The 26305-nt window shown below is 55.7% G+C and overlaps 10 protein-coding genes across 10 annotated transcripts; 4 read left to right on the top strand and 6 right to left on the bottom strand.

The window, feature by feature from the left end:
* Nucleotides 1-1139: 1139 nt before the first annotated feature.
* Nucleotides 1140-2177, bottom strand: BU26DRAFT_89715 (uncharacterized protein). The gene has a single exon (XM_033836464.1). The coding sequence runs from the start codon at nucleotides 2049-2051 to the stop codon at nucleotides 1383-1385; it is 669 nt and encodes a 222-aa protein (XP_033679949.1). The 5' UTR covers nucleotides 2052-2177; the 3' UTR covers nucleotides 1140-1382.
* On the bottom strand, nucleotides 2178-3383 carry BU26DRAFT_89821 (uncharacterized protein). The gene has a single exon (XM_033836465.1). It carries the CDS (start codon nucleotides 3164-3166, stop codon nucleotides 2303-2305), a length of 864 nt encoding a protein of 287 aa, XP_033679948.1. The 5' UTR covers nucleotides 3167-3383; the 3' UTR covers nucleotides 2178-2302.
* A 1989-nt stretch (nucleotides 3384-5372) lies between these two features.
* On the top strand, nucleotides 5373-7443 carry BU26DRAFT_533508 (apses-domain-containing protein; the record flags this gene model as incomplete). Its single annotated transcript, XM_033831162.1, has 4 exons — nucleotides 5373-5634; nucleotides 5684-5872; nucleotides 5924-6056; nucleotides 6108-7443. The coding sequence occupies 4 exons, from the start codon at nucleotides 5373-5375 to the stop codon at nucleotides 7441-7443; spliced, it is 1920 nt and encodes a 639-aa protein (XP_033679947.1).
* Nucleotides 7444-8963: 1520 nt separating this feature from the next.
* BU26DRAFT_568925 (plastin-3) lies at nucleotides 8964-11098 on the top strand (the record flags this gene model as incomplete). The annotated part of the gene is made up of 4 exons (XM_033833829.1): nucleotides 8964-8986; nucleotides 9056-9266; nucleotides 9332-10026; nucleotides 10078-11098. The coding sequence occupies 4 exons, from the start codon at nucleotides 8964-8966 to the stop codon at nucleotides 11096-11098; spliced, it is 1950 nt and encodes a 649-aa protein (XP_033679946.1).
* An 812-nt stretch (nucleotides 11099-11910) lies between these two features.
* Nucleotides 11911-12474, top strand: BU26DRAFT_508890 (uncharacterized protein; the record flags this gene model as incomplete). The annotated part of the gene is made up of 1 exon (XM_033827117.1): nucleotides 11911-12474. One exon carries the CDS (start codon nucleotides 11911-11913, stop codon nucleotides 12472-12474), a length of 564 nt encoding a protein of 187 aa, XP_033679945.1.
* A 1458-nt stretch (nucleotides 12475-13932) lies between these two features.
* On the bottom strand, nucleotides 13933-15046 carry BU26DRAFT_89538 (actin depolymerizing protein). Its single transcript, XM_033836463.1, has 3 exons — nucleotides 14437-15046; nucleotides 14175-14336; nucleotides 13933-14120 (listed from the first exon to the last, which is right to left on the bottom strand). The coding sequence occupies exons 1-3, from the start codon at nucleotides 14705-14707 to the stop codon at nucleotides 14095-14097; spliced, it is 459 nt and encodes a 152-aa protein (XP_033679944.1). The 5' UTR covers nucleotides 14708-15046; the 3' UTR covers nucleotides 13933-14094.
* A 42-nt stretch (nucleotides 15047-15088) lies between these two features.
* Nucleotides 15089-16409, bottom strand: BU26DRAFT_508888 (uncharacterized protein; the record flags this gene model as incomplete). The annotated part of the gene is made up of 5 exons (XM_033827116.1): nucleotides 15089-15435; nucleotides 15470-15640; nucleotides 15678-15764; nucleotides 15816-16287; nucleotides 16338-16409. The coding sequence occupies 5 exons, from the start codon at nucleotides 16407-16409 to the stop codon at nucleotides 15089-15091; spliced, it is 1149 nt and encodes a 382-aa protein (XP_033679943.1).
* Nucleotides 16410-17119: 710 nt separating this feature from the next.
* On the bottom strand, nucleotides 17120-18774 carry BU26DRAFT_533505 (NAD-dependent deacetylase sirtuin-2; the record flags this gene model as incomplete). The annotated part of the gene is made up of 5 exons (XM_033831161.1): nucleotides 17120-17245; nucleotides 17318-17927; nucleotides 17982-18310; nucleotides 18358-18597; nucleotides 18628-18774. 5 exons carry the CDS (start codon nucleotides 18772-18774, stop codon nucleotides 17120-17122), a joined length of 1452 nt encoding a protein of 483 aa, XP_033679942.1.
* Nucleotides 18775-18913: 139 nt separating this feature from the next.
* Nucleotides 18914-19403, bottom strand: BU26DRAFT_522648 (uncharacterized protein). Its single transcript, XM_033829835.1, has one exon. It carries the CDS (start codon nucleotides 19385-19387, stop codon nucleotides 18974-18976), a length of 414 nt encoding a protein of 137 aa, XP_033679941.1. The 5' UTR covers nucleotides 19388-19403; the 3' UTR covers nucleotides 18914-18973.
* A 1518-nt stretch (nucleotides 19404-20921) lies between these two features.
* Nucleotides 20922-25421, top strand: BU26DRAFT_89458 (uncharacterized protein). The gene is made up of 3 exons (XM_033836462.1): nucleotides 20922-22216; nucleotides 22268-22331; nucleotides 22382-25421. Exons 1-3 carry the CDS (start codon nucleotides 21069-21071, stop codon nucleotides 25019-25021), a joined length of 3852 nt encoding a protein of 1283 aa, XP_033679940.1. The 5' UTR covers nucleotides 20922-21068; the 3' UTR covers nucleotides 25022-25421.
* Nucleotides 25422-26305: the final 884 nt, after the last annotated feature.

Here is a 26305-nt window from a genome sequence, read left to right as displayed (position 1 = left end):
GCCGTGGAGGTTGCAGCGCAGGGATCCGGCTCCATCACACGCATATGCACAGCGGGTGAGTGCAGGTGGAACATGGCCAATCACGACCTGGAAGCCGCCCAGGCGTGGCTCGTATTGCGGGATGGCCTCAGAGCTGCAGGAACACTGGCCGACAGCGTGCAGGCGATCGCGGCTTTGGAGGCCTGCTTTCCAACGTTGACACTTTCTGGAACTTTGATCTTCGTTTTCATCTCCCCGACATCAGCTTGGTGAGAGACGGGAACCTCTCGTTCTGAGCGGACAGACTGAGGACTCGATAACAGAGCACCCGTGTTGTTCCGGTCGGCCACGGCGAGAGGAGCCCAGCCGTCCTACGGAATCCGATTCTAGATTGCGCACCCTCTTTCGTGGGACTGGATGGAGCACAGTCCCCACATTGTGATTGCCTCACGAGAACAACAAGCGGAGGAATCTGCGCTGATACTGGAGGGCCTATGTCGACGGTCCAACCTGCTCCCCCGTATCTGAGAATAGGCCGGGTGGAGGGCTGAGTGGCCAGCCCTTGAGCCGGGACGACAGTGTCCTGCCCGTGTTCGCCTCAATCAGTCAGTGTTTGATATAACAGGTTGCCAGTTTTAATATCGAGTTTCCTAACCCGCCACGAGGGTGGTCAGCAAGTCTCATGTAGACACGGCGCGGGCTTTCCCACGATCCGCCTGGCGCATCGCGCCGGATGCGCTGCACGTTTATTTTCACCTATGCAGTTGCTCCGCTGGTACCTCTGGCCCACGCGACCACGGTGCGACTGGCCGTGGTGGTGGAAGGGCCTTGATCGGATTGCGCAAGGTGCGACTGTGTAGTCGCTCGAAGGCGCCTCCGGCAGACACAGTACAATGCACTCCCAAGATCGGTGCCATCAAGGGGCCTCGTGCCTGCGGCTGTATTACCGCACAAGGACGGGATGCCTGTCCTCCCGAAGCCCGAGCTCGACCGCTACGTCTTCCAGGTGGATCTGGCCTGGTTGATGGTGGAGAGCGCTGGCGACGCGGCCATCTGATGCAGGCAGTGGTCGTACAGGTGTAAGAAAGGGATTTTGCCACGTCTCACGAGGCGCCGGCGCTGGGAATAGAATGGATGCCGGTGGATGCTGGGCGATTCGTGGGCAACGCAGCGCGGCTATCAGGGGCGAATCACGGTGGCTGCGAGGAGGGCTGGCGCCTGAGGCGGCGAGCTGACATGAGATGGTGGTGCCGAGTGTGGCTGGCAGGAGCGCAGCAGGCCGGAAAGCCCACGGTTGACGAGTTGACGAGGCTGTCGCAGTTCGCATGGCAGGCGCATGGATACGACAAGGCAGGGACTGAGGGTGCGCCGTGCGGGGCATCCCGTGATGCTCACCTCCCGTCTCATGGCTGGTGTTTTCCGGCGATAACGGCGCCAGTGGTGCGGAGGGCGGAGCGCACCGTACTGTATGGCAGGCATTGTTTCAGCTGGCCAGAGTGAATGGCCTTGTGCGGCCGCCGCACGCCGCCCGGGGTGCTGGGACATTGGCTGCTCTCCGCTCTCCTCCATGGCGAGAGACACGAATCTGATAATGGCGGCCGTCGTGGTCGCGGTCGCGGTAGTGGTGCGATGCTGGGTGGCTTGCGCGAGGAGCCCCGAAGGCGTGACTTTGCTGCCCCCGTCCGGAAGCAGCTAGAGGCGCCAGCACATCGCTCACACCGCAACACCTCTGGTCCTATCATGCCGCCCTGCCTCCCACGTCCAACCCCAGCCGTGGTACAACCGGCACGTTTGGTCAGGGAAACTCCTCCGCCCGGAGGCCCTTCAGCGCCCGTGAGTGGAGGCCCGCAGCGCCTCGCCCAGTCGTGGCCCGTTTCGCCCGTCCATGATTTGGTCTCGCTGGCCTGACAAGATCGTCGCACTCTCTCGAGTCTCCACGTTGCACCGTCTCCCTCGTCGACGACCGCGCTCGCTTCCGCTCCTCCACGCATCCTGCTGGACTGGCCCAGTGTCCGCGCACGCAGTGGGGGAGCGCTTGCCCACGCCCTCATCGCACTGGAGGAGGGGGGCATTCCTCCCCAGGTCGTCGGATTGCGAAAACAGCCATCCAACCACTGCCGGCGTGCACAATGCCCAGAAACGAGGGGTCTGCACGGCCTGCCGTCCGTTCATCCCGTTCGCTTTGGGGAACATCCCTGCGCCCGCGCTGGCTCCGTCGTTGGATCGCAGCGGCGGCCATTTAGCCTATGGTGGCATTGGCGCAGTCGCTTCTCGCTGGCCCCGACCACCTCGCTGTGCTTCTCTTGTCGGCCTGCCTGAATCATCAAGGCCCGTTTTGAAAGCGGAAAGACGGGCGGCCCCTCTGCTCAAGTTGCAACGACGGCAGTTCTCCACACGTTTCAGCAGTCTGTGTCGCTGTCCCTCCGTCGTTCTCTGCTGCTCCACGACGCTCCCCCCGTGAAGCTCCTGCGCGGCTTTGACTCGCAGCGGCGGCGCAAATCATCGCGTCTGGCGCTCCACAAAACGCAGCATTGCAGACCACCCGCGGACAGTGCTTTCGGGCCCGCAGCCAAAACGTTTCGGACAAGGTTCCTCTCCGATCACTGCTGCGGTGGTGGTGTGCTCCAGCGCCAGCCAGCGGCTTATGTAATGAGGACCAACCGGCTCTTCCAACCAGCGCCGGCCGGTTCGTACGCAGAGGGGCCTCTCGGTGGTACGTCTGCCACTGACAACCGCAACGGGGTGGAGTAAGACGAGTCCACTTCTGCTCAGAGAGCAACTGTCTACCGGAGCTGGCATCGCGCAGTATCTGTTCGCGCTCGCGATGAATATCTCCGGGTGCGCTGAGTGGCCGCGTCCACTTCAGCCGTCTTCTCCCTATCGGGACCCCAGCCGCCGCCAGCGCCAGTTTGTAAAAAAAGTAGACGCCCGCTAAACTTGGGGCCCATCCCTGCCAGTCCATCCTCCCCAGCCCGGCCGAGGTGGTGAGAAGGGCTCCGCAAAAATAGCAGTCGACCCCGTAGCTGCACGTCGTGCTGTCTGTCTCCTGGACTCCTGGAGGGACTCCTGGAGGGCGCAAAGCAAACGGACAAGCATCCGATATGCTGTGCCTTCGTCCTGTCTGGCCGGGCCATGGTGTGTCGTCAGGTGGCTGGTGCTGGTGGAGTCGCACCTCGCTTGCGTGCATAGCTGTCTCTGTATAGGCGTGCCGGCCCTGTCCCTGTCGGCCGTCCCCATCCACGCTGCCCTTGTCTGCGGATCAGCCCAGTCAGCGTCGTCCATCGCTGCCGTCTGTGCTCCCCAGCGCGAAACGGCCTCTGCCTTTCACGGGACTCACTGCTCGGTCCAGGCATGGTGCGCCAGCCGGCCCACCCTTCCCAATCCTCTGCTCACGCTCCCCACCAAGCCCGAATTGATTTTAGATTGTGCTGCCGGACGGCCTTCGTGGGTGTGTGCAGTGAGCATCCCCAGCGATCTCCAACAGCCGTCTTTTAGGCTCAGAGCGCCTGCGCCCTCCACGCACAGCTTCTCGCATCGTGCTCTGCAGCGGCCTCATCTTGCTTTGCCGTCCAAGCCCACTTGCTGCGAACTCGCGCCGTCCCGCCCACGCAGCAGCAGGCCTCACGAATTGCCAGCGGCGTTCTCGCGCACGGCCGTCGCCAGCGAGACTGGGCCACGCCGCCCGTGCAAAGAGGCCATCCCGGGCGGATTGCGGAGCGGGCTGTGCGCTGCTCGCCTGGCTCGGTCAGCCCTCTTAGCCTGCGGCCTGCCTGCTTCGAGCTGCAGACAATCCTGCAGCATCGCCGACGAGAACGACGTCTTCTCTCCACACGCCCCAGGACGACATCGCCGCCAGCATCGCAGAGCCATTGCGCGTTCGCGTCCGCTCGTTGAGGATCCGGGTCAGTTCGAGTCTCTCCTTCGGCCTGCCCATCAGCGCCCGCCGGGCCTCGCCCCAGCATTTCCCGTCCTCGCCTATCGCTGGCTGCTTGTCTGCTCGGCGCTAGCGTCAAAAGTCGACATCCCAACCACCTCCGCCTCTAAACCTCCGCCCTCCCCACCGCAGTCTGCACAGCTTCTGCGGCCTGCATAGACTCCTGCACACTCACGGCGGAGGTCGGTGTTTTCCCAATGCCATTGCCCTCGGCTCGTCCTTGCGTGTTCTTCTGCTGACGCCTGTTCCGCGCAGTGTCTTTCTTCCGGTGCCGCAGCTATCAGTCCCAGTATCTCTAGAGCTCGGCCCGCCGGTGACGAGCGCGACGACGTTACGCCCGGTTAACGACGACGAGACTGCACGCCATCGCCGCGTCGCTGCAGCAGATGCCCCCGGCGCCCGCACGCTGATCCCGCTATTCTTCCAGGCCGGCCGCCGTCGATTTGTCCCACTGCGCGTGTTTTGAAACAGCCCCAGAAGAAGCAGCAGCAGCATCCGTCCGCACGCTCTTCGGCTTCACGACCGCGACGACGTTACGACGTGCTTTTTGTCCGTTCAGCATTGTTTGCAGCGTTCAGTTTCTCCCCGTGGCCAGGCGCGCATTGAGCATTCCGTCGCTCCTGCCTGCTTCACAAAATCCTCCGGTCAGTGTGTTCCACCAGCGTCCGTACCACCATCTGTCTTCCTTACCTATCGAGCGCGTTACTCCTCCCGGCTCTCCTCGCGCGCGCGAGCCCTGCATCGCCGTTGGGCCTGTTTGCCCACGTGTTTAGCCGCATTTCGTTGGCCCGCCTCTGCACTTGACCGACGGCACCACCTGAGAGCAAACAATTGACTTGCGGTGAAGGAACTCGCCTCGTTGACCAGACCGCGTCGGACTATATCAGCAAGCCGCTATCGTCTGTCCGGCTACGTGCGCAGATTCTGCAACCTACTGTTGTAGACCATCGTCTGCCGGATTCCGCCCATCACCACTCTCGGCTATCTGGCGATTGACTCGAGAACTATCCGTACGGGATTTCTCGACCCTCACCGCGGCACAGCACCAGTCGTATCCGCCAATACCGTAAAGCTGGAGCTGCCTTCGATTTCGTCGGTCCACGCCCGAGGCCCCGTTGACACCTGGTACAATTCACACTACGCGCCCAGGCCCGCAGTGTCGAGCGAGCGACTACCAGCACTCCCGCAGATCCAGCCGCAAGCGAGCGGGTCGTCCACTTCCTCGTCGCCTCGGGGTGGATCTTTCAGCGCGGCTTCGGTGGACAACGGAAGCGCGAGCTCTCATACGTCTTACTCCGCCTCGGTCAACGGCCACGCGACAGGATACAAGACACCCTCACCGGAGCAGGTTCCGCAGTCCCTCAACCGTGACGGTCAGCCATTGAATGTGCAGTCGCAACAGGCCTCTCCGTACGGTACTCAGCAAGGCTACGGCTACCCTCAAGAGGGCTATAACAGCATGAACCAGATGCAATCGTACCCTGACGTGCATCAATCGCAAATGTCTGCTGCAACTGCTCACGCTCCGGCCTCTGCGCCGCCTGGGAGTCTCTCGCACTACTCGTATCAGACAGGGCCTTCAATGATACCCCCCGTCCAGCAGTATGCATCCGGTCCTCCCGGTTATCCAGCCTATGGCTATCCAAACGGCGTTCCTTCGCAGCTGCCTGCATCGTCATCTATGAGCAACGCACTTGTGCCGCAGTCAATCCAGCTTCCGGGTAAGTCATCGCACAAAACCCACGTGCCAATCGTTCCTAACAAGCCCAGCAATGGCACCAGCTGCGCCTCCCTCATCACTTCCTGGGTCGCAAAGCTACCAAACCCATACGTTTGACCACACAGGCCAGATCGCGCCTCCAGGGATGAAACCCCGTGTCACTGCAACCCTATGGGAAGACGAGGGAAGTCTTTGCTTTCAAGTGGAGGCCAAGGGCGTATGTGTTGCCCGACGTGAAGGTAAGCATAACTGCGGGCATTGATTGTGATGACTGCTAAATATTTTCTCAGACAATCATATGATCAACGGCACCAAGCTGCTGAACGTTGCAGGCATGACGCGAGGACGCCGAGATGGCATCCTTAAAAGCGAAAAGACTAGGCATGTCGTTAAGATAGGGCCGATGCATTTGAAGGGTGTATGGTAAGCATGGGCATTTTTCACATTTCTGACTTTATCGCTTACTCGAAACAGGATTCCCTTCGAACGCGCACTGGAATTCGCGAACAAGGAGAAGATCACAGAACAGCTGTATCCACTCTTCGTTCACGATATTGGAGCGTTGCTCTATCATCCCTCAAACCAGACGAGGGCAAGCGTAGGCGGCGCCGCTATGGCTGCTGTGGATCGCACTCGCAGACCTGACCCGATGCAGACAAATCGCTATCTGACCGGCCCTACAACCTCCCAGCCTCCGTCGCTTCATCACCATCACTCGATGACCAATCCTGTGGGAGCGGCAATGTCCCAACCTCCCCATGCTATCCAACCCCACCCATCGTCAGGGCGCCCGGGTATTGATCGGGCTCACACGTTCCCCACTCCCCCCACGAGTGCGTCGAGCATCATGGGTATGGGCAACCAAGGTAGTTCTTACGAGTGGAGTGGTGCCAACGTTCAAAATGTTCCAGGAAACCAGCCTCTGTCTATTGACACTGGCCTGAGCAATACCCGCTCGGTTCCTACGACCCCAGCAAGCACTCCTCCCGGCGCTGTTCAGCAAGGCATGTCTTATCAGACAGCCCAAAGCTACGATAGCTCAAGACCGATGTACTCGGCCCCCCCATCTCAGCCGTCGCAGTATCATACACAACCGCAGCAGATGATGGGTTACCCCAAGACGGAAATGGCGCCTCCTGCCCGCGCTCCTGAGCAAGGCGACGTCAAACCTGCGGAGGGCATGATGGCTCAGTCGGACGAGCAAGTGAATCATGCCACGGGCGGAGACGAGGGAGATCACGACCATGAAAATGAGTACACTCATACGAACGCGCCTTACAATGGCCAACGACCCTCGTATGCGTATAATTCAGGCCCTGCGCCAGGATCAATCCCGGGCGACCACCCTCATTTGTCGCCAGAGATGACGGGTTCGCCCCACCAGAATGGTTCTGGTCGTGCTACTCCCCGCACGGCAACCACGGGCCAAACCCAGTGGACATCAGGTTACCCGACTCCCCAGCGAGGACCCGCTCCTTCGAGCAACCTCTACAATGTCATGAGTGACACTCGTACTACGAATGGCAATGCACCCCCGGAGGCATACCAACCTCCTGGAGGCGTACCCCAATACCCAAGCCAAGCGTACGCTGCCTCCAACGGCGTCCCTACATCCAACAAGCGTGGCCGCGAGGACGACGATCAAGACCCATACGGCCGCCCCGGTAGCGTCCAGGGAGACGATATTGACGGCCTCAAACGTCGAAAGACGATGGATGGCGGAGCCGTTGGCGGTTCACCCTATAATCAAGATCCTAATGCTGGGCTCCAGCGCGCCCGCTCCACAATGGCGCCACGCGCTCGGAGGTAGTCTGGGCAATTTGCTTGTTTGTTTGGGTGGACTCATTCTTGCCAGTTCGAAGTTTGCAATAGACGGCGGTCTGCCATGAACTTGATGGATTTTTGCTGGCATCGAGCAAGCGTTCTTTCCAGAACGACCCGTCACGACCACTACCGCAGTCTCGACCTCCGTTTTCGGACCCGCTCCACGAACACCCACGGGCCGAAAACTTATCAACACACCAACACACACTCTCTACGCTGCGGATTTTCCTTGTGTCAAAACTTTTCTTCTTTTTCCTGTGTTTTACCTCGATTTCTCCATCTCGGGGCACTAACGAGTTCATGACCATCTCTTTCTTCTAGAAACCGCTGGTTTCGAGCCACCATATCTTGGACCTTCTCCTTTACTTTACGATATACGACTCCCTGCATACGGCATAAGCATTTGCGAGACCCGTTGGTGCCCATTGCTTAATGTTGCGGGTGACGATTCTGTACTTTCTACCGATGGACTAGTTTCTTTGCAACGACCTGGACATTCAACAGGAGAATGATGATCGACGGTCCGCCTGCCACTCTCAACACCTGCCCGCACCGACGCCGTCGAATGACAACATCAATACCCTCAGACATACTACCGACACGCGTGGCAGCGCGACCGACGACAAGGACACACAATATATAGTGGGCCATCTGACGACATTTACAAGCAAGCGGCGGCTGAGAATCCTGCTCCCTCATTACCTTCCCCTCGCTCGGTATTTCCGGCACGCCATGTTTGACGAAGAGAAGGATCGAACGACGTGACGGACGTTGGGATACCAGCTACGCGATGATGATGTTTTCAGAGAGTGTACGCTTGTGGACACTTTATTACCTTAACTTTTTGTTTCTATTGGGGGGCCCGGGTGGGCTTGGTTGGGGTACAATCGGCTGCTGGGTCCTCCTCAGTATCTTTCACCGAGGGGGTTTGTGTCTATCTTATTGGGTGAGCCGGCGATGGGCACTATGAATGATAATGAGGAATCAAAAGCTCTTCTTTTCTATCTTGTGCACCGGTCCCGTGCTGTGATGCGTGAAAGGCAACAGTCGTAATGCTACCGCCTTGGGCGGATTCTGTTACTGCTTGGTAATGCTCGTCTCAAGGAATAGGCAGCTAGGTTCTACCATCGCGAGGTCGGGGTCGGGGTGGAATAGCGAGGAGGGTGGTGAATCTGATCAAGGAGAGACCTTGATCGCAATTATAATCTCCATGGTAATAGCATGAATGCTCGCCGCCCCCGGCTGGAATCAGAATACTGCCCAGGTGGTTGGCGGCAAGTCAAAAGGGATCGAATTAGGTAAGCAGCATCCGAGCCGTGACTGCCCCTCGAAGCCCGAAATGCTTGGCACGTCGCCCCACGTCGTCATCGGGGTAAGCAAAACAAGAGCACAAACGCCGAACGCGCAAACACAGCGAGGCTGAGCCAGGCAGAGAAATTCCAGCCTCTATATCACTGCGCAACTCCATCCCCACCGAACACACCGCATCCACTCACTTCCGCCGCCATGAACGTCATCAAGCTGCAGAGGTAGGCTTTGTCTGGTGGTTCCATGGCCCTCCGCCGGATTCCACGGTAGCTAACGGCGCAATGCGACAGGAAATATCCCCAATTCCAGCAAGCGGACATCTTCGGCCTGCAGGATGCCTTTCGCAAGCTCGACATCGACGACAAGGGCTATCTCGACGAGGCCACGGTCATCAAGGCGACGCAGCAGACGGAGCACCAGCCGTACGATGTGGTGCGCCAGGCCCTGAAAGAGGTGGAGCTAGACAGCTCGAGGAGAGTCGAACTGGAAGACTATGTTGATGTACGTATACTCAATAGTGGCATGGCACACGCAGATTCGAGGCGCAGGTGCTGACAGCGCCGTAGCTCATTTCCAAGCTCCGCGAGTCCTCGCCCGCCCAGCAGCGCATGAATACGGGCCCCAGCCGCCCGCGAGCGGGCACAGGCAGTACGCCTTCTACACCCGGCCACGCCCACAAGAGCAGCCACGGTGGCGGCAGGATCCAGGTCCAGGGCTCCTCTGCGAACGTTACGCACACCATTAACGAAGATGAGCGAACCGAGTTCACGCGCCACATCAACGCCGTCCTCGCCGGCGACCCGGATATTGGCGACCGACTCCCCTTCCCGACCGACACTTTTGAGATGTTCGACGCGTGCAAGGACGGCCTGGTGCTGTGCAAACTGATCAACGACAGCGTGCCCGACACCATCGACGAGCGTGTGCTGAACAAGCCGGGAAGGAAAATCAAGTCGCTGAACGCCTTCCACATGACGGAGAACAACAACATTGTCATTGAGTCGGCTAAGGGTATCGGTTGCTCGGTCGTGAACATTGGCAGCGGAGACATTATTGAGGTGCGAGAGCATCTGATTCTGGGCTTGATTTGGCAGGTTATTCGACGAGGTCTGCTCGGAAAGATTGATATCAAGCTGCACCCGGAGCTGTACCGACTTTTGGAGGACGACGAGACGCTGGAGCAATTTTTGCGCCTGCCCCCAGAGCAGATTCTGCTGCGATGGTTCAACTACCACCTGAAGAACGCGAAATGGCACAGGAAGTAAGCACAGTATCGCCCCGGCAACTTATTATGATGTGCTAAATCCTTCAGGGTCACCAACTTCTCTACTGACGTAAAAGACGGCGAGAACTACACGGTCCTCCTCAACCAGCTGGCTCCGGATATGTGCTCCCGCGCGCCCCTTCAGACCCGCGATCTCCACCAACGCGCCGAGCAGGTCCTCCAGAATGCCGACAATCTCGGTTGCCGCAAGTTCTTGACTCCGACCGCGCTCGTGGCTGGAAACCCTAAGCTCAATCTCGCCTTTGTCGCCAATCTCTTCAACACGCACCCCGGCCTGGATCCCATCACCGAAGAAGAGAAGGCAGATATTGAAGACTTTGATGCAGAAGGCGAGCGTGAAGCGCGTGTTTTCACATTGTGGCTCAACTCCTTGGACGTCCAACCCGTTGTGCAATCGTTCTTCGAGGATCTGAAGGACGGCACTGTTCTCTTGCAAGCCTACGACAAGGTCATCCCCGGCAGCGTGAACTGGCGCCACGTCAACAAGCCCCGGCCGGACGGTGAACTGATGCGTTTCAAGGCTCTCGAGAATACCAATTATGCTGTTGAACTCGGAAAGGCGAACTCGTTCTCTCTCCCCGGCATACAAGGCGCAGACATCACTGATGGGCAGCGCACTCTGACACTGGGGCTTGTGTGGCAACTGATGAGAAAGGATATCGTCAACACGCTCAAGGGCCTCGCTCAGCGCCTCGGAAAGCGCGAAATTTCAGACCAGGACATGATCCGCTGGGCGAACGACATGGCGCGGAAGGGCGGCAAGGGCGCGCAAATTCGGTCCTTCAAGGATTCCGGCCTTTCGAACGCTATCTTCCTGCTCGACGTCCTGTCTGGCATGAAGAGCAGCTACGTCGACTACGATCTCGTCGTCCCCGGCCGCAATGACGATGAGTGCTACCAGAATGCCAAGCTGGCCATCAGCATTGCGCGAAAGATGGGGGCGACGATTTGGCTCGTGCCCGAGGATATTGTGGCGGTGCAGAGCCGTTTGATTACGACGTTTATTGGCAGTCTGATGGCTACCCATGAGAGGATGGGTGGGCACTAAGCGATCGATGAGGTCGTGGTCTGGAAAACGGAATTGGAAGGGCTGGGACGCGCTTGTGGGGCTGGAGGGTATGGGTAGAGTGCTGTGTATTCTTCTTACTCTTCCGGCCAAGGGAAGGGAGCGAGCTGGCTAAAGTGCGTAAAAGAGGCTCCTTGGGTTTTGCGTTTTCTTATTAAATCGGATTTTCTACTTGCTGTGAGATACTACGGTTCAAGAGACCGTTTCTTGGCGTCTGATGTTCCCCGTTCCTGCTCCCTTTTCTTTTCTAACAAAGTCTAAACGTACTTACTGTCCGATGGACCTCGGCAGACCAGGGGGGTATATAAATCCCCTCCTACTTCAGTGATTTCTCTTTTTTCTTTTCTTTTCTTTCCTCGCCCTCCTCGGACCCCTTGTACGAAAATGGAATACCCAAGAAGATGATGTCTTCGGGCGGCCTGCCTCTAAAATGCGGGCTCTGGCGCTGCATGTGTGAGCTCTGCGCCGCGTGGTGCTTGGAGTCGCGGTTGGTGTGGGTAAAAAGGATACGGTGTGCTTGGTGGGGGATAATGTGCGGCGGTTCGGAAGGATGTTATGTGTAGTTTCGCGATTGGGAGATGGGATGGGATGCAAAAGGAGAGGGGCGGTGCATATGGATACGGAGATCGTACGGCTAGTCGGCCGTTGCGGTGCGGTGTGAAGAAGGTTTGAAACGCTTCTCCCGCGCCAGGCTTCTCTCCTCACTCTGCTACGCTTGTCTCGGGCTTGACTAAAAGATCATGTCATCCACCACTATGTCTTCGGCGCTGTAAATCGGCCAACAACGACGACTCATGGCGGCTGGGGGGAGGGAGGGCATGGAGGCCTTCTTGTCCCGGGGGCTTTGCTCAACGCTCCCGGACACTCGCTCACCTGCTGCAGCTGGCCTTTTGGGGGGGTTTAAAAGGTTTTTGCGAGGGGGATATGTGTTGGGCTGGATCGAAAGAACCGTTGAAGGGTATTATGGCGTTCGGCTCTCTGGCTGCTCTAAGAAAGATGCAGCAGAATCTGCAGCATGTGCGTGTGGGAGCAGGGAGGGAGGGAGGGAGCGACTGGGAACGTTACGTGGGGCCTTCCGTCGCTTTTCCCGCACTTTGGAAACTAAACCGTCGATGCGCACGTATATGTTGACGTGCGCTGTGCTGGGCCAACATACTGCCACCGCTGAAGAAGCTATATCCTCCCATAACTCATTCTACGGTGCCTTCGATGGCGGCTTTCCGCACGGCTGGAAAATGTTATGGAATTTGGGATTGGGAAATTCCATGGAGATCTGCGTTGGGGGCGGGGAGAAAACTGGAATCCAAGAGACTAGTGTGGTGTGGTATGCTGGACCGGGACTTTTCTCTCCGGACTAAATTCCTCGTTGAAACCAAGCATAGGGGACTGTGCTTGGACAGGTGATTTACTAAAGCGTTCGACTTTACCGGCGATGTCGAATGCGAGCCGTGGCAGGCATGTGCGTTGGATCGAAATGAACCGCGAACAAGATACAGCTTTGACAAAAAAGGGTAGTTCGGTGCAAGATACACCCAGCTACCACGTATAGCTTCGGAAGGCCTCACTGCTTTACTTGTTCCTCTATACTACAATCCACAGAGAGTCCGAGCTATAACCCTCCCCGAAACAAATTCCTAAAATCGAGCTCTATGAGTATAATGCCAGCGCCCTCTCTTTCTCGCCCAGAGCGCGGAGCTCAGACCTACCAAACCAAAAAGCGCAATCCAGCAGTGTGTATGGCGGACTTTGCTAGGTTCTGGAAGCGGCTTAAAGCGGTGGCGCGGAATCGGAGTCAACATGTAGGAGCAGGAGAGTTGTGTGAAAAGCTATCTATTTCCTGCGCATGGAGTGAGAACGAGGGATCTGGTGGTGTGCCGTGATGCACTTAGTGCACAGCCACGGCGCTGGGATCGAGGCATTGAGATATGTTTCTGAACGCGGAGTGGGGGTCGTGTGTTTTCATGCTGGTGTCGTGCTGCTGAAGTCCACCAACTACGAGATGTTGGGACGGACGGCGAATGGTTTGGAACTATATAAAGCCCTCGTGCTCGATCTTGCGGCCTCCACCACGCTCTTCGGATATTGTCGCTCTTGTGGAGGAGACTAAAAACCGGTCTAAGGCGTACTGATGTGTTCTCTAAAAGGTTGGAAGAGACGTGCTAATGTGGAGTGCTGTGCCCTCGCTCTTTGAGGGGGAAGAAAATATGTTGTCTCCAAGTTCTATGTTGGTACGTGGGTTGGGCGTAGTGGACTGGAAGATCTGACCAGTGCTCGCGATGGCTGGGGAATGGAGGAAGTAAATGATCAGTTAAGACGGCGATGGAGGGATATGGGTATAAAGGGCAACAAACATGGAGAACATCATCACTGACACACTGTGGTGCTCATAACATGCCTTTTCGAGCACAAGCCGCGAAGTCTAATTGGAACTTACTGGCTCCCTGTCCGCGACTGCATTTTCCTGAGAAGAGTAGAACCATACTGAGCTCCCTGCCGCATCTTCCGAGCCGGAATCATTCTTTCCTCCGAAGAAGACATCCCTCGATCGCGGAGTAGAGAAGTTAGAATTAGGATCAAAACTGCTGTCACCTCGGACGCCACAGTATCTACCCTCGCTCCCGCAATCTGTAACACGATGCTGATGCCCAGGTTCATTTATATGGTGATTACGCTGAAGTTGCCTTAGATACCATGACTTGGCCTATAATCTGATGGGTTTCGATGTGCGGACTTGAAAATCAACATCTCAAAGTGCCGGCTTCGAGCGGGAAAGAAGGAATTGACAGCGCTGAAGATGGACTGAGGAAAAGAAGCTCATGAAGGGCCACGAAGCGGTCGAATCTTGAGGTACAGATACGGAGCGTTCTTGATGATAAAGCGCACAAAAGATATGAACAGGAGCTTGGCGATGGCTCCATCCGACGTGAATAAGATTGTAATTCTATTCGTTAACTCTGACTTAAAGTTGCGCACTAACATCAGTAATTGGAGCCTTGCCGGTCATCTGCAGTGGAACGTCCGTTAGAGTCAGGATCGGCGTGGGATCTCGGACACTCACAGTTAGCGCCCATCGCTCGTCGCAGCTTCATATTGACCTGGTCGGCTTCAAGTTCTTTCTTATCGCTCGTCTGAATCTCCACGGCATATGCCCGGATGACTTGCTTGACCTGGCCGCTCTGAAAGCTCATCTTCGCTTTCCGCATCACCTCAGTCTTCGGCCCTATATGCACATCGTCAATCACACATCTTGTCAAAAAAGAACCTCACACTGCATTTCAAATTTATATGCATCAACTGCACTGGCTGGGACCAATACTCACCCTGCCACACAATAAACACAAACTTTGTCCGTTCCGAATACTCATCATTCCCGATCTTTTGCCTCACATACGCATACGCCGCCTCGTCGTCCCCCAGACTCTCGCACAGCTCCGCAATATCGCCCGTTCCCGTCTTATCCAGCTGAAGCGAATCCGACGTTGCGCTCGCGTATTTGAGCACCAGCCACGTGGTCTCGGACTTGTCGTAGCGTACGTCTTCGTACGCTTGCGCGATGTCGGCGTCGGAGAGGATGTCGTTTGGTGGTGGCATTTTGGACGTGTATTCCGGAGGGGATTGGGTGCTGGGGAGTTGGATTGAGGGATTGAGGATGAAGGCGGTGTGAACGCTTGAGGTTGGTTAGTGCGGGGCGGCTTTTTTAGGGCTGAACCAATGGCTGGGCGGCGTAAAACGGTTGATGCTTCAAGATCAGACACTGCGCCCCGTGAGATCCCTTAGCTGAGGAACGCATCTCATGCCTTCTTATTGAATCCAATTGGTTGTCCCCACATTGATCAAGGGTGGTAGTTGGGGAGTGAATTGGATTGGCCACGTGACACCCTCTCTCGATTGCTCTTCTCGCTTCAAACGAGCTAGGGTTTGGTGAGGTGCCTCAAATTAGATGACCTCCGAGTAATTGGCTCTTTGCTGTGTCTACTGAGTGGCTCTCGACCGCCCATAAGCCACCCACTCCGGTGCCGTAACCCAAGGAAACTCCGAACTCGAAGGCCGATCCCGAACACCATTCTGCTGCTCGGAACCGTAATCAACACATCCCGTCTCGATTCCTTCTCCAGAGACTTCACTCGTCACCCTTGTCGCCGTCTCCTTCGGAATCTCAGGCAACGTCTTATCACGTGCATCTCTCAACTCTCCTCGCCGCGGCATTGCCACAAATCCCCACGTGCTGGGTCTCCACCTCGCCACCTGCTGCCTCTTGCTCCTCCCTACTTTAGCACCAAACACGGTGCGGAACGCCGTAAGTGAGCCCATGATAACGGCTACCGCCGCTTCCATGTACACCCAGCCACGGACCATCATACATCATGGGGACTTTGCCGGGGAATTTAACGCTCCGGACGGCGGCGATGATGATCATGCCGATGGAGAGGCAGAGGAAGGTTCCTATGACGAGCTTTTGGTGAAGGGAGATGTGCACGTGGCGGAGGACGAGGACGGGGATTGAGATGACTAGAGTATGTGAGACTGGCTTATGAAGAGCGCTATGTTTGGGGATGCGTACTCAGAATGTCGGTCAGGATGTCCAATGCGGTGCCCAATAGCGACAGTGCCTTGAAGATCAAATTGAAGTCGTGCTTGAAGCATTTATCTGCATGTTATGTCAGTGCTGCTTCAAGTAGGACTGTAGGAGGATACTCACACGCATCTTTATCGAAGTGCGGACAAGCAATAAACGGCACCGCAATCATATAAACACCCGCAAGTACCGTAACCACCAGAGTCGTAATATAATAAACACGCAAATGCCTTGAAGACCCCAGGGCTCTCACGATCCCGTTGAAGAATGCCAAGAAAGAAAGCTTAACACAAAAGGTGGACGTCCACAGAATGGAATTTGCGGCATATGTGTGCGCCGTGGCGTCCACCCGTGCGAGTTGCTCGAACTCCTGTGGCGTGACGTGCTGCGCGAGCGAAGGGTCCCCCGAGAGCGCCGAGTGGAGGTAGAAACTATCAAGGGCGGCGAGAAAAATCCCAATGCCAGCGGTGAGGCAGCTAGCGCTGAAGAAGATGAAGTAATCGTCGAGCCCGAAGTGGCAGCCATGGCGCACTTTGAGGACTATGCGAGCGAGTGTGGAGAGGAGGGCTAATGCGAAAGTGGATGACACTGCGATCTGTTTCGTCGTTAGTGCGTGAGGGCTTGTTATGAAGAGACGTCGAATACCAACAAGTCTAATCGCCGAATGCGAGAGGATGTGAGTACAGCCTCGTTCACTAGCTGTGACGCATACTTCATGGTCTCAGCACACGCAGGCTGATCTCAACTAAACAGCCACCGAATGGATGGTCTTCTGGATTTTCGTTGCTTCAAGGGGCGCGAGTGTTTCTGGATGCCTAGACGAGCGCCGGTGCGAAGCGGATCGAAGAACGCTGAGGCGAGACCCGCGTACGGACCCCCGCGTCCTGCATCCGGCTGTAAGACGCGAGCGGAGGAAGCTCACCCGGGTTAGATTAATCAGTTCTGTTGGGATCATTCCGCCTCTATCATTTGTTGAAGGAGTCAATACGGCCTGCAAAGCATCTCAACGGCGACCGAACGGCCAATCAAGACTTAAGGGACACGGACCGACACCACGCAGCCCTGAATGGCCCATTGCTCGTCTGAATGTAGTAGGGCTTAAGCGTACTCTAGTGTTGAAAATGTCCTTATGAAATTATTAGCCCGCTCGTTTAGGGGAGTATGGCGGTAATGCTCCTATTGAGCAGGAAGCACTGCCCCCATTCTAGGATTTACTCAAGCATGCTCCGTTGTACGCCGTTAATCGAAAGTTTGTGAGAGAGAATCGTTCCGGTGCAGGGCCACTATGAGCAGCTAGCTGGACAAATGCTCAACGCTCTTTAAATATTTGTGAGTACATGCATTACTCCCTCTGAAAGCCGTGGTATCGTATATTGCTACAAGGAAAAATTCGTACAGCTCGTCGCACCATCCGAGAGAAGGGTTCATCAGAGTGACGCTTTCTTGCTGAGCCAAGGGAAAACATGCTGCAATCCTTCGCCGTCTGGGTTCTCTTTAGTTGCCTCTGCCTTCGTCTCGGGCGCTTGCTTCTCTGTCTTCGTCTCGGACACTTGCTTCTCTGTCTCCGTCTCGGGCGCTTGCTTCTCTGATTCCGGCTCGGTGGTCGCTGGTTTCGTCGGCTCTACCGTCTCCTCCTGCTCTTGTATCCTCGCGAACTTGTTATCCACGTGGTTCGCCAGCCACTCATGCTGCGCCTTGCCCAAGCTTAAGCTCTCTTCGACTTGCTTTGTAAGCTTATCCACCTCCTCTTCTAGTAGCTCATCGCGACTCTTCTTCGGTTTCTCCTTCGCTGCCTCTTCCTTCTCGGGCTTACCCTTGGGTGCGGTCTCAGCCCACAAGCTCTCCAATTCTTCCAGCCATCCGCAGGCCTCTGCCAGCCTCCTCACGCCAGAGTCACAATCTTCGAGCATAAGCACATCGTCTGCCCTCGAACCTAGGTCGCCCACTGGATCCATGTTTATCAAGACTCTCGGGGTGGCTTCTCGGCAAAACAGCGGCAAGGATGCGAAGGGTTGAACGGTTAGGCTGGTACCCATGACTATGCATAGGTCGGCCTCGGCGGGCAGCATTCGGTTGGCGAAGAACTCGGCGGGTAGTTGTTCGCCAAAGAAGACTATCTCGGGCTTGACGAGGCCGCCGCATGTTTCGCGCAGGCACTTGGGGACGGTCTTTTCGCGAATCGCTTTCTGCATGAGGTCGTCGGGGTATGGTGACTTGCATTCGATGCAGCTCTGCCTGTATAATGGAGGTCAGTCTAAGTCACATATCCAGCGCGAGAACATGACGTACCTTGCAAAACTGCCATGGGCCTCCACAATCATCTCGTCTGGCACCCCAGCCTCGCGCTCCAAGCAGTCTATGTTCTGTGTGAATAGCTTCAACAGCAGTCCCTTCTTGTGCAGCAGATGTATGAATGAGTGTGTAATGGTTGGTCGGTAATTGCCCGGATACAGCTCCTGCGCGAGCGTGTAGAATGGGAGAGGGTTGTTTCGGAAGTAGCTGATGTCGAAAACAGCTTCCGCGTAGGGCAGGTTTAGGCGTGCGAGGTTTGCATAGAGACCGGTGTCTGGCGACCGAAAATCAGGTATACCGGCGGACGTACTGATGCCTGCGCCTGTCTACAGAGGGTCAGCGAGAGCTTGCAGCCTTGCGGGGGAGAGCTTACCATGACGACGATGCGCTGGGCACGCCCGTCCTTGATGAACTTGGCCACCGCCTCTACCGTACGGCTCTCGAGCGTCTCCGGTGGCGTGTCCTCGTCCACCATATGCGACTCGTCCTGCCCCATCTTGTCGCGTCGGCTTCTGCCTTTGCCTTTGCTGCGGCCTTTCTCGGAATTGCGCCAGGGCTTGCTCTGGTTGAGCTGCTGGCGGTGTGGTTTGTGCTTGCGGCCTATTTTGAACGACTGAGGTATTTATGCGCTGGAAGGGCGTACAGGAAAAGAGCGTGATCCGCGAAAGCCAGATGTTGGCGGTGCGTCGTTGGACGACGTGCCGCGCCTCGAAATTTGGTCGGACCTCTCTCGGAATTGCGTCACGCCAAGATTCCGATAATGGCGTTCACTTATTGGTCGAAGGAACATCTCGAGACTCTTCGCTGGGCACGAGAGCTCTCGCTATTGCCGCTTCAGTTGCTGAATAATATAGAGAAATTTTCAATCCAGAGCCTTCGAACTGCTGTGAGGGAAAATTACAAGCACGTGATCCTCCGAAAGTGGATTAGCTGCGACTAATTACATCGAGGCTAGCCCTAGAGGTATCCCCATCCGCGTCCGGAACCCTTCACGCGTAACATTTCTCCAGTTTCGCAACCACCTCCCTATCGAACGCCTTCAGCAGTCTCCCCACATCTGACCGGCATGCAGCGTCCCCGAAGTCTCCAGTCACGCATCGTCTGACGACGTCGCCATAGATGCGTCCTGCCCTCCTTTCGACCTCAGGTATCAGATCCTTCTCCACAGCATCGCGCCATTCCGCGAGGGATATTTCCGTTCTTGTCGGATCTCTGTTGAGCTTCTCCGCCATTGTCTTTGTCGTCTTCCAAAGAGCGATCTCAATCAGCACTATGCCGAGGCTGTATATATCGTACAGGGCCTCGAACCTAGCGTCGACGTGGCCCCAGTACTTCGGATGCGTGTATCTTGCGGAGTCCGGAGTTACGCCTGGCTTGGAAGAGAGAGACGTACTGTCTATCATTCTTGAGAACTCGTATCCGGTGAGGTAAGCATCCTTCGGACTAATACTCCAATCTTGCGGCGCTGGGTTTGGCTTGAAGAAGCAAATGTTGCTGCTGCGTATCCCTTTATGCAACCAGCCAGCAAAGTGCAGCTGGTACAGAGCCGAAGCCAGTACCTGTGCCAGGATGAACTGATCACCCAGGTGGAGCCTGCCTTGCTCGTAGGTTTGGGCTTTCTCCAGGATCGAACTCAACGAGACTGGCTCGGACTTGATATTTTCCGGGAGCTCCATCGCAAAGCACACCTGGATAAAGGGCCCTTCTTCTGGTCTCTCATAGAATCCAACGCAATCAAGAGCCCTGAGTCTCCATGGCTTCGAGCCTTCAGCAAGTACATACGCCAACTCCCTAACATTCTCGCTGACCTCGTCATTGTAGGCGCGCTTGGCGATCGAAGGTGGCGCTTCGCGAGCATAATGTTTCCATTCGACTAAGACGTGCTTCCCCTTGACCACCGTGATCTTCTTCGGTCGCGCGGTCTTGAAGTAATTCTCTGGGAAATCCTCGTGTTTGAGTTTAAGCGTGCGAGATTGATATGTCTCTCCGGTCGGTCCTTGCGCAGAGCTTGAAGCTTTGCTCCGCAGCTTCACTTCGAGACACTCCCTCCGAAAACGGATAGCGGATGCCAGCTGAAGATATTCCTCATCCTCTTCTCTTTTCAGAGATTCCTCGATCAATCTCAATCCGCTAACGCTGTTAATGTCGTCAAGCTCGGGTAATAGCCGTCGCGCTACTGAGGCTCGAGATCTCCTCCAAATGGAATCCAATGCATCATTGTAGTTCTTAAGCTTCGCTCGAAGCTTTTCGGCGGCCCTCGACCCCTCCAAGGCCCACGCAACCCTGCGTAAGCGAGACACGTCGTGTATTTCATCCTTCAAAACCGTTCGCCTTGTCGACCAGTCCAGCAGCTTTCGCATCCCATACTTCCCCGACTGATTCTCCGCGTCTTGGAATGTAATTTTTATCTGGTCCAGGCATGCGATGGTTAGGTTTTCGATCGCGGGTTCATCGATAAGCAGATTGTGACCGTCAGGCATTGCCTGTCGTTTCCAATCCAGAAATCGCTGATACTCCCAGCCTAGCAGAGGGATGTATGCCGCGAACTCTTTCTTGCTGTTCAGATACGATTGTACGGCGTCGTAGTATTGAACGCAGGTCAAAACCAAACCAGGCAGGCCGATTACGATACCAACTGAACCCGTCACCAGATCGGCCATTTCTGCCTTTTCGAAGGGGGCACTCAAATATTCGTTGCGGCGAGAATGAGTTGGTGTGCAGAGGATCGCTCTTACGATATTGCGTGCTGGAGTTCTCAAGACGAAAGTAGTTTTGCGTGATCGCGACATGTGGTGGCATGACGAAGCGCAATCTACATGGTGTGGCTGGATGGTGCGTCCCTCATTGGGTAATTCCTCGTATTTGTTCTATCCGGTGAACCCTCGTTTAGGCGTGTCTGCCTAGCAAAAGAAAAAAGACAGCGCGTCCACCTTTTCAGCACTGGTTATCACTCCACGGTTTACGTGCAAGTGTGGCTGAGCGTTCAACATTCAAGTCTCTCAAAAGCCGCAGCTTCCTTGTCGCGTAGGTTTCGATATTGTAACCACAACTTGGTAGCTCTGAACGTTTCTTCACGTCTTCATCATGTCTATCTTCAGCACTGGCCTCTTTGGAGGAATGGAACATGATGATTTACCCCGCAATCAGCCTTATTCATCTTCCAGTCTCGGCCAACATAAAGGAGTTCTCCAAGCCCCCGCAAGGACCCACGATCGGAAGGACCTGGTTAGCTTTCTGGAAGCCCTCAACAGCGTGCTGGTCGGCCGACCATGGTTGGATTTTACCTTCGCCAATTTTCTGGATGGCCAATATCTGACGGGAGGGGCAACGTTCACAGTACGGCGCCACATACTACAGCGACGACTCCACAGCCCTCCACACAGGAAAGTCCCTGGAGACGTTGTTATCCTCAAAATTGCACGCGATGCTATCGCAAATGGGGAGTTCTCTAGCGAAGACAGTACCACCGAGCGAATCGAAGCCCTGATCAAGGAAATCCTCATCCTCGCTCATCCGCCCGTGCGATTTAGCCCGAACGTAGTCGATCTCCTGAGTCTGCTGTTCGAGTTCGATCGAAATGCCCTTAGACCAGTACTCATTCTTGAGTATGCGGAACTCGGCAACTTGAACGACTTTCTGCGTTCGCATGGCCCAGTCAACCTTGAAGGGAAGAAAGACCTTTGCAAGGATGTCGCGCGTGGCATATATGCTCTTCATAAGTCTGGGATCGTTCACGGGGACATCAAATGCGCCAATGTGCTTCTCTTCCCGGTAAATAACGCAGGTATGTCTGCCAAGCTGACCGACTTTGGCTTCTCCACTCTTTTGAGCGGAGTCGAGGATGGATCCTCCATTCGGATTGGTGGCACTTACCCTTTCAAGGCGCCTGAGACAGAGGATGCCGTACCCAAAGCCGCTCTCTGCAGAACCGACTATTATTCCTTCGGTATGCTCGTGTGGCAGATGCTTCTTCCTGGATGCCCAGACGATCCTTTCGCCTTCCATCCATTCGAGCTCACCCATGGAGAGGGAGGGGAGCAAGCCGTTCTTCGAGCCAAACAAAGCCCTGATTTCTTGCAGAACGTCACGGCGTCGCTTCGGGCATACGGTGAAGAGGAGGACCGGTTGGCGTTTGAGCGAATGCTTGAACACCTGTTGGATCCTGATCCTGAGCGTAGAGATATGGTCACCGCATTTGGCACATTTGACTCGTCCATAGCTGCCGATTTCTTGTAAGCTCGCCTCCCCTTGCAGAAGTTGGGCTATGTCTAACCCGCCGTTAGAGAGCTTCAAAGGACGAATTCTACCTTGCCATCGCAAATCAACCTCCAGACCACCTTCGATAATGTAAGTACTCTTTAAACAGAGTAGTTCACTTTCTAAGTCCTGTGTTGTAGGATACACTAGACCTCTCGCGTTTCAGTACCACACACTTCGCCGTGCAGGCGCAGTTAGTTTCGAGCCTGAAGCGCCACGCGGAGGATATGTCTTCGCACGTAAACAAGCGAGCGGAGGCTTCTTTCCTGCTTGCGCAGTGTTATCTCAACCGCTTTGGTGTTCCCGAGTATGACGACCAAGAGGGACTTCGCTACCTACGCAGAGCCGCTGAACTTGGGCATAGCCGTGCATGCGAGGTTGCTTTCAACGTCCACCACGCACTTCAAGCCGACATGAATGCCTTAGGCGCGGAGCACCTTGAAGCGCTTGAGAAATGGATAGAACAGAGCGTGCGGAGCGGATCTCGCATAGCCGCTCTGAACCGACTTGATGAGGGGTTAGGCGGCGGAGAAGAACAAATAGAGGCCGATCGAAAGCTATACAGAACCGCAAGCCTCGTTAAGGTGCCACCAAAGGTTGAGAGGATTCCTTTGCCTGACATGGCATCTGTGGAAGATCTAGTTAGATTCATGGACGACTTTCCGGACCGTGTCGGGAACTACAATGAAGATGGCGATAGCCTGTTACACTGGGCCGCGGCACGGGACATCGATGGGTTTGCGGAGATCATTCTCAGCTCTCAGCCCAATCTTCAGGAAGCCACGAACAACCTATTGGAGACTCCGCTTCTTTTCGCTTGCCGCCATGGCAGCACAGCTGTAACAAGACTACTCCTTCAAAGGGGAGCCAGGAAGGATACCATCTCGCTGACTGGAGAGACTCCGTTGCACTGGCTGGCCGCTTTTCCGGATGACGAAGTCGACGCGATCGGAGTCGCTCTACTTGATTCTACCGCTCTCACAAGCTTTGCGCTCGCTAACGCGATGATCACTGGACATTTTGGCGATGACTTCATCTCCGGAACTCCGTTAAATCGTGCCGTAGCATTGAGGAGAGCGAAGGTTGTCAAGTTCCTTCTTCACCATGGAGCTGATCCGTTCTACGCTGGAACGATTTTGTTTGATAGAGAGGCCCTCGTCCAGGCCGGCTACGAACCAATCGACAATGACTCTGGTCCCTCGCATCTACCTGTGCATTGGGCGTGTCAAGCCCACGATGTCGAAATGCTCGCCTTGCTGACGTACGATTGGAATTTTGTTGAGACGCCAGAATGGCCAACCGATATGGAACTCCTCGCTGAAACCGCGCTGGACCCGGATCTGCCGCCCAAAACGATGGGCGATTGGCTACTACCTCCGAGGGTCGTTCTTTTTCGAAAGCACCCGACTGCCTGGGCTAAAACTGCTAAAGATGCGATGACACGCAGGCAAGACGGTCTGGGTTGCGAACTCTTCTCCTCTCGCTCTCTGCTTGGATATGCGTGCGATCCTTTTCCAAGATTCTTCCGGCTCGCCACGCACGGAAAACATTACAAGGATGCGATGAAGATTATCGATAATATCGAAACCATGAGTGGGCAGGATATCGAAAGAGTTTCTTACACCGGCCTGACGGCCATCATGCAAGCCGCTCGCAACGGCGACATCGATATCTGTCTCCACCTGCTTTCCAAGGAACAGACCAAGAGCACCCTGGAGACATCATACAAAGGAGGGTGGGGCATGAAACCGCTCCATATCGCGGGGCTTAACAATGACGAGGCCCTGTTGCGAGCTCTGCTAGTAGCCGGCGCGAATCCAAGCGCGGAGCGGTCGGATGGTGGCACGGCTCTGCAAGTCATCGCTACCCAATACTTTCCAGATCAGAGGCTGGCTGAGGTTCTTCTTGATCAGGCGCCAGATCTAGTGAGCAGGAGCAGCGTCATGGAGACTCCCCTATCGACAGCAGTCCGAAATCTCGACTTCGGGCTAGCCGACCTTCTACTTAGGAAGGGCGCAGGCGTGAATCAACTGATCGGCCCGCATCAAACCAACACGGTCCTCTTCCAAGTTCTGGCCGGCGGCTCCACAGTCGACGCGGATCTCGAAGCACTCCGCTACCTACTTCGAATACCAAACATTGACTTCGTCGTGGCTCCAAGGCAGAGATATACCGCCCTGCACGCCGCTGTCGTACTTCGCGCGCGATACTCAGACGTCCAGTGCGCACCATCTACGCTTAACCTGGCGCTTGCTGCCCTACTTCAGAAGTGGCATTCCAAGCCCGCACTCCTGATGCAAGACCACAAAGGGAACACCGCCCTCCACTATGCCGCGATAATCCGAGACACGTCATCAATCAAGCTCCTGGTAGAAGCTATGGAAGCGGTCGGCGCTACGCTTAATACGCTCAGCACCTACTTCGGCAGCCCCGTCAATCGCTCCGTTCTCGACGCGTTAGACCTGAGAAGCGAACCGCCGTCCTCTGTAATCGAGGAGGGAGATGCTGCGGTGGACGAGTGGCATCAGCAAACCGCTGAAATGCGAGGCTACCTCACACGGCACGGCGCGAAGCATCGGCAGGAGGTTCTGCAGGGTGTTTGGGACGAGTTGTCTTTCTGGGATAAGAGGAAGGCTAATTTGCTTTCGTCTCAGAAGCTTGCGACCGTGGCGCAGTTGGCTGAGGTGCTGGATCTGAAGTGGTCTCTCGGACCGGATGTTAAGTGGACAAGGGAGAGGATCGAAGCGGAGAGGAATCCGGATGAAATCGTGCGCAGATGACGTGTCTGTCGTGCTGTTTCCGGGCCAGTGGCCAATTCTTCAAATTTCTTCACCGATGCACATACTTGGAAACTCTGATGCAAGCACTCATTCGGCAGATGGCTTAATTCTCTATACGGTCACTCCGGCGTGGATCCGGATGGCTTTCCGACAGACCGGCTTTGCATACAGGCCCAAAGACTTCTTGAACATATCGCCTCTCTGTTCAAAAACGCCGAAAGTGAAAAGGACTTTATTTCTAGAGCGAAAGCAGTCGACTTTTCACTATCTTGACCGACGGCACTCACCACGAAGGGCGCACGGGATCGAAACTGGGTGAAACTAGCTTTCACCCGCAGGACCGCCGCGCGCTCATAAAGACCGACCGCCACGTCGACCGCTCGAAAATTCTCCACAACCGCGCTACTCAACTCGTCATGTTTCCTCTGCTCGACCTTCCCCCGGAGATCCGCAACCGCGTGTACCAGTTCGCGCTCACCGAGCCGCAGGGCGTCCGCGTTCACTGGTAGAAGACACAAAACTACAGTAACAAGCCGATCTTAGCCCGCAAGAGCGACAATGCAGCGGAGTCCATCAACCAGCTCAAGCTCGCCAGCAAGCAGCTGCACCAGGAAACCGCGGGTCTCGAAGCTATCTACAACGACGTGGAGTTCACGACACCTACTTTGGAATCCCGGGCGCAATCTGGGGCTTCTTCACCTTCACGGACCACTGCAGGCCGAGTAGACTTGTCTGGCTGAAGGAAGTCACGCTTCGGAAATCATCAGACACATCATGGAACAACACAGTCTGGCGATGGATGATGAGAAGCCCTGAGAGCCTCGGGCAGATTATCAGGCTCCTCAGATTCTGCTCAACCCACCCTCATATTACCGTTAAACTCCGCCTCCCCGGGTTCCTTGGCAATACTTTTCCCGTGGGACATTTCATGGGAGATGGAATGTACCTCATGCATGCGTTTCGGGGGATCGACATCAGCGAGAAGATACCAATATTCGAAAACCACCCGAAGTTGTTTCTTGAGAGCATAACGACAGCAGTTCTGGGGCCCAACACCGACGTGGTGAAGAGCTTCTATGGGAAAGTGAGCGATTTGCGGCTCTATCCTACGGATGATGAGCTTGGTTTTGGCAAATGGAAAGAAGATTTGGATCGGCGGGCCGGAAACCTCGATCTTGGGATGCACACCCTTTCCTACCCGTCCAAGGGGGGTCGAGCCGTTTGGATAGGGCTTGCCGAGCAGTGGTACAGGGATGGGATTTGAAGAAGAGCGTGGAGTGAATT

This window comes from Trematosphaeria pertusa, assembly GCF_010094035.1.
Source record: "Trematosphaeria pertusa strain CBS 122368 unplaced genomic scaffold BU26scaffold_14, whole genome shotgun sequence".
Classification (NCBI taxonomy): Eukaryota; Fungi; Ascomycota; class Dothideomycetes; order Pleosporales; family Trematosphaeriaceae; genus Trematosphaeria; species Trematosphaeria pertusa.
This window is presented reverse-complemented; position numbering and strand designations above follow the sequence as displayed.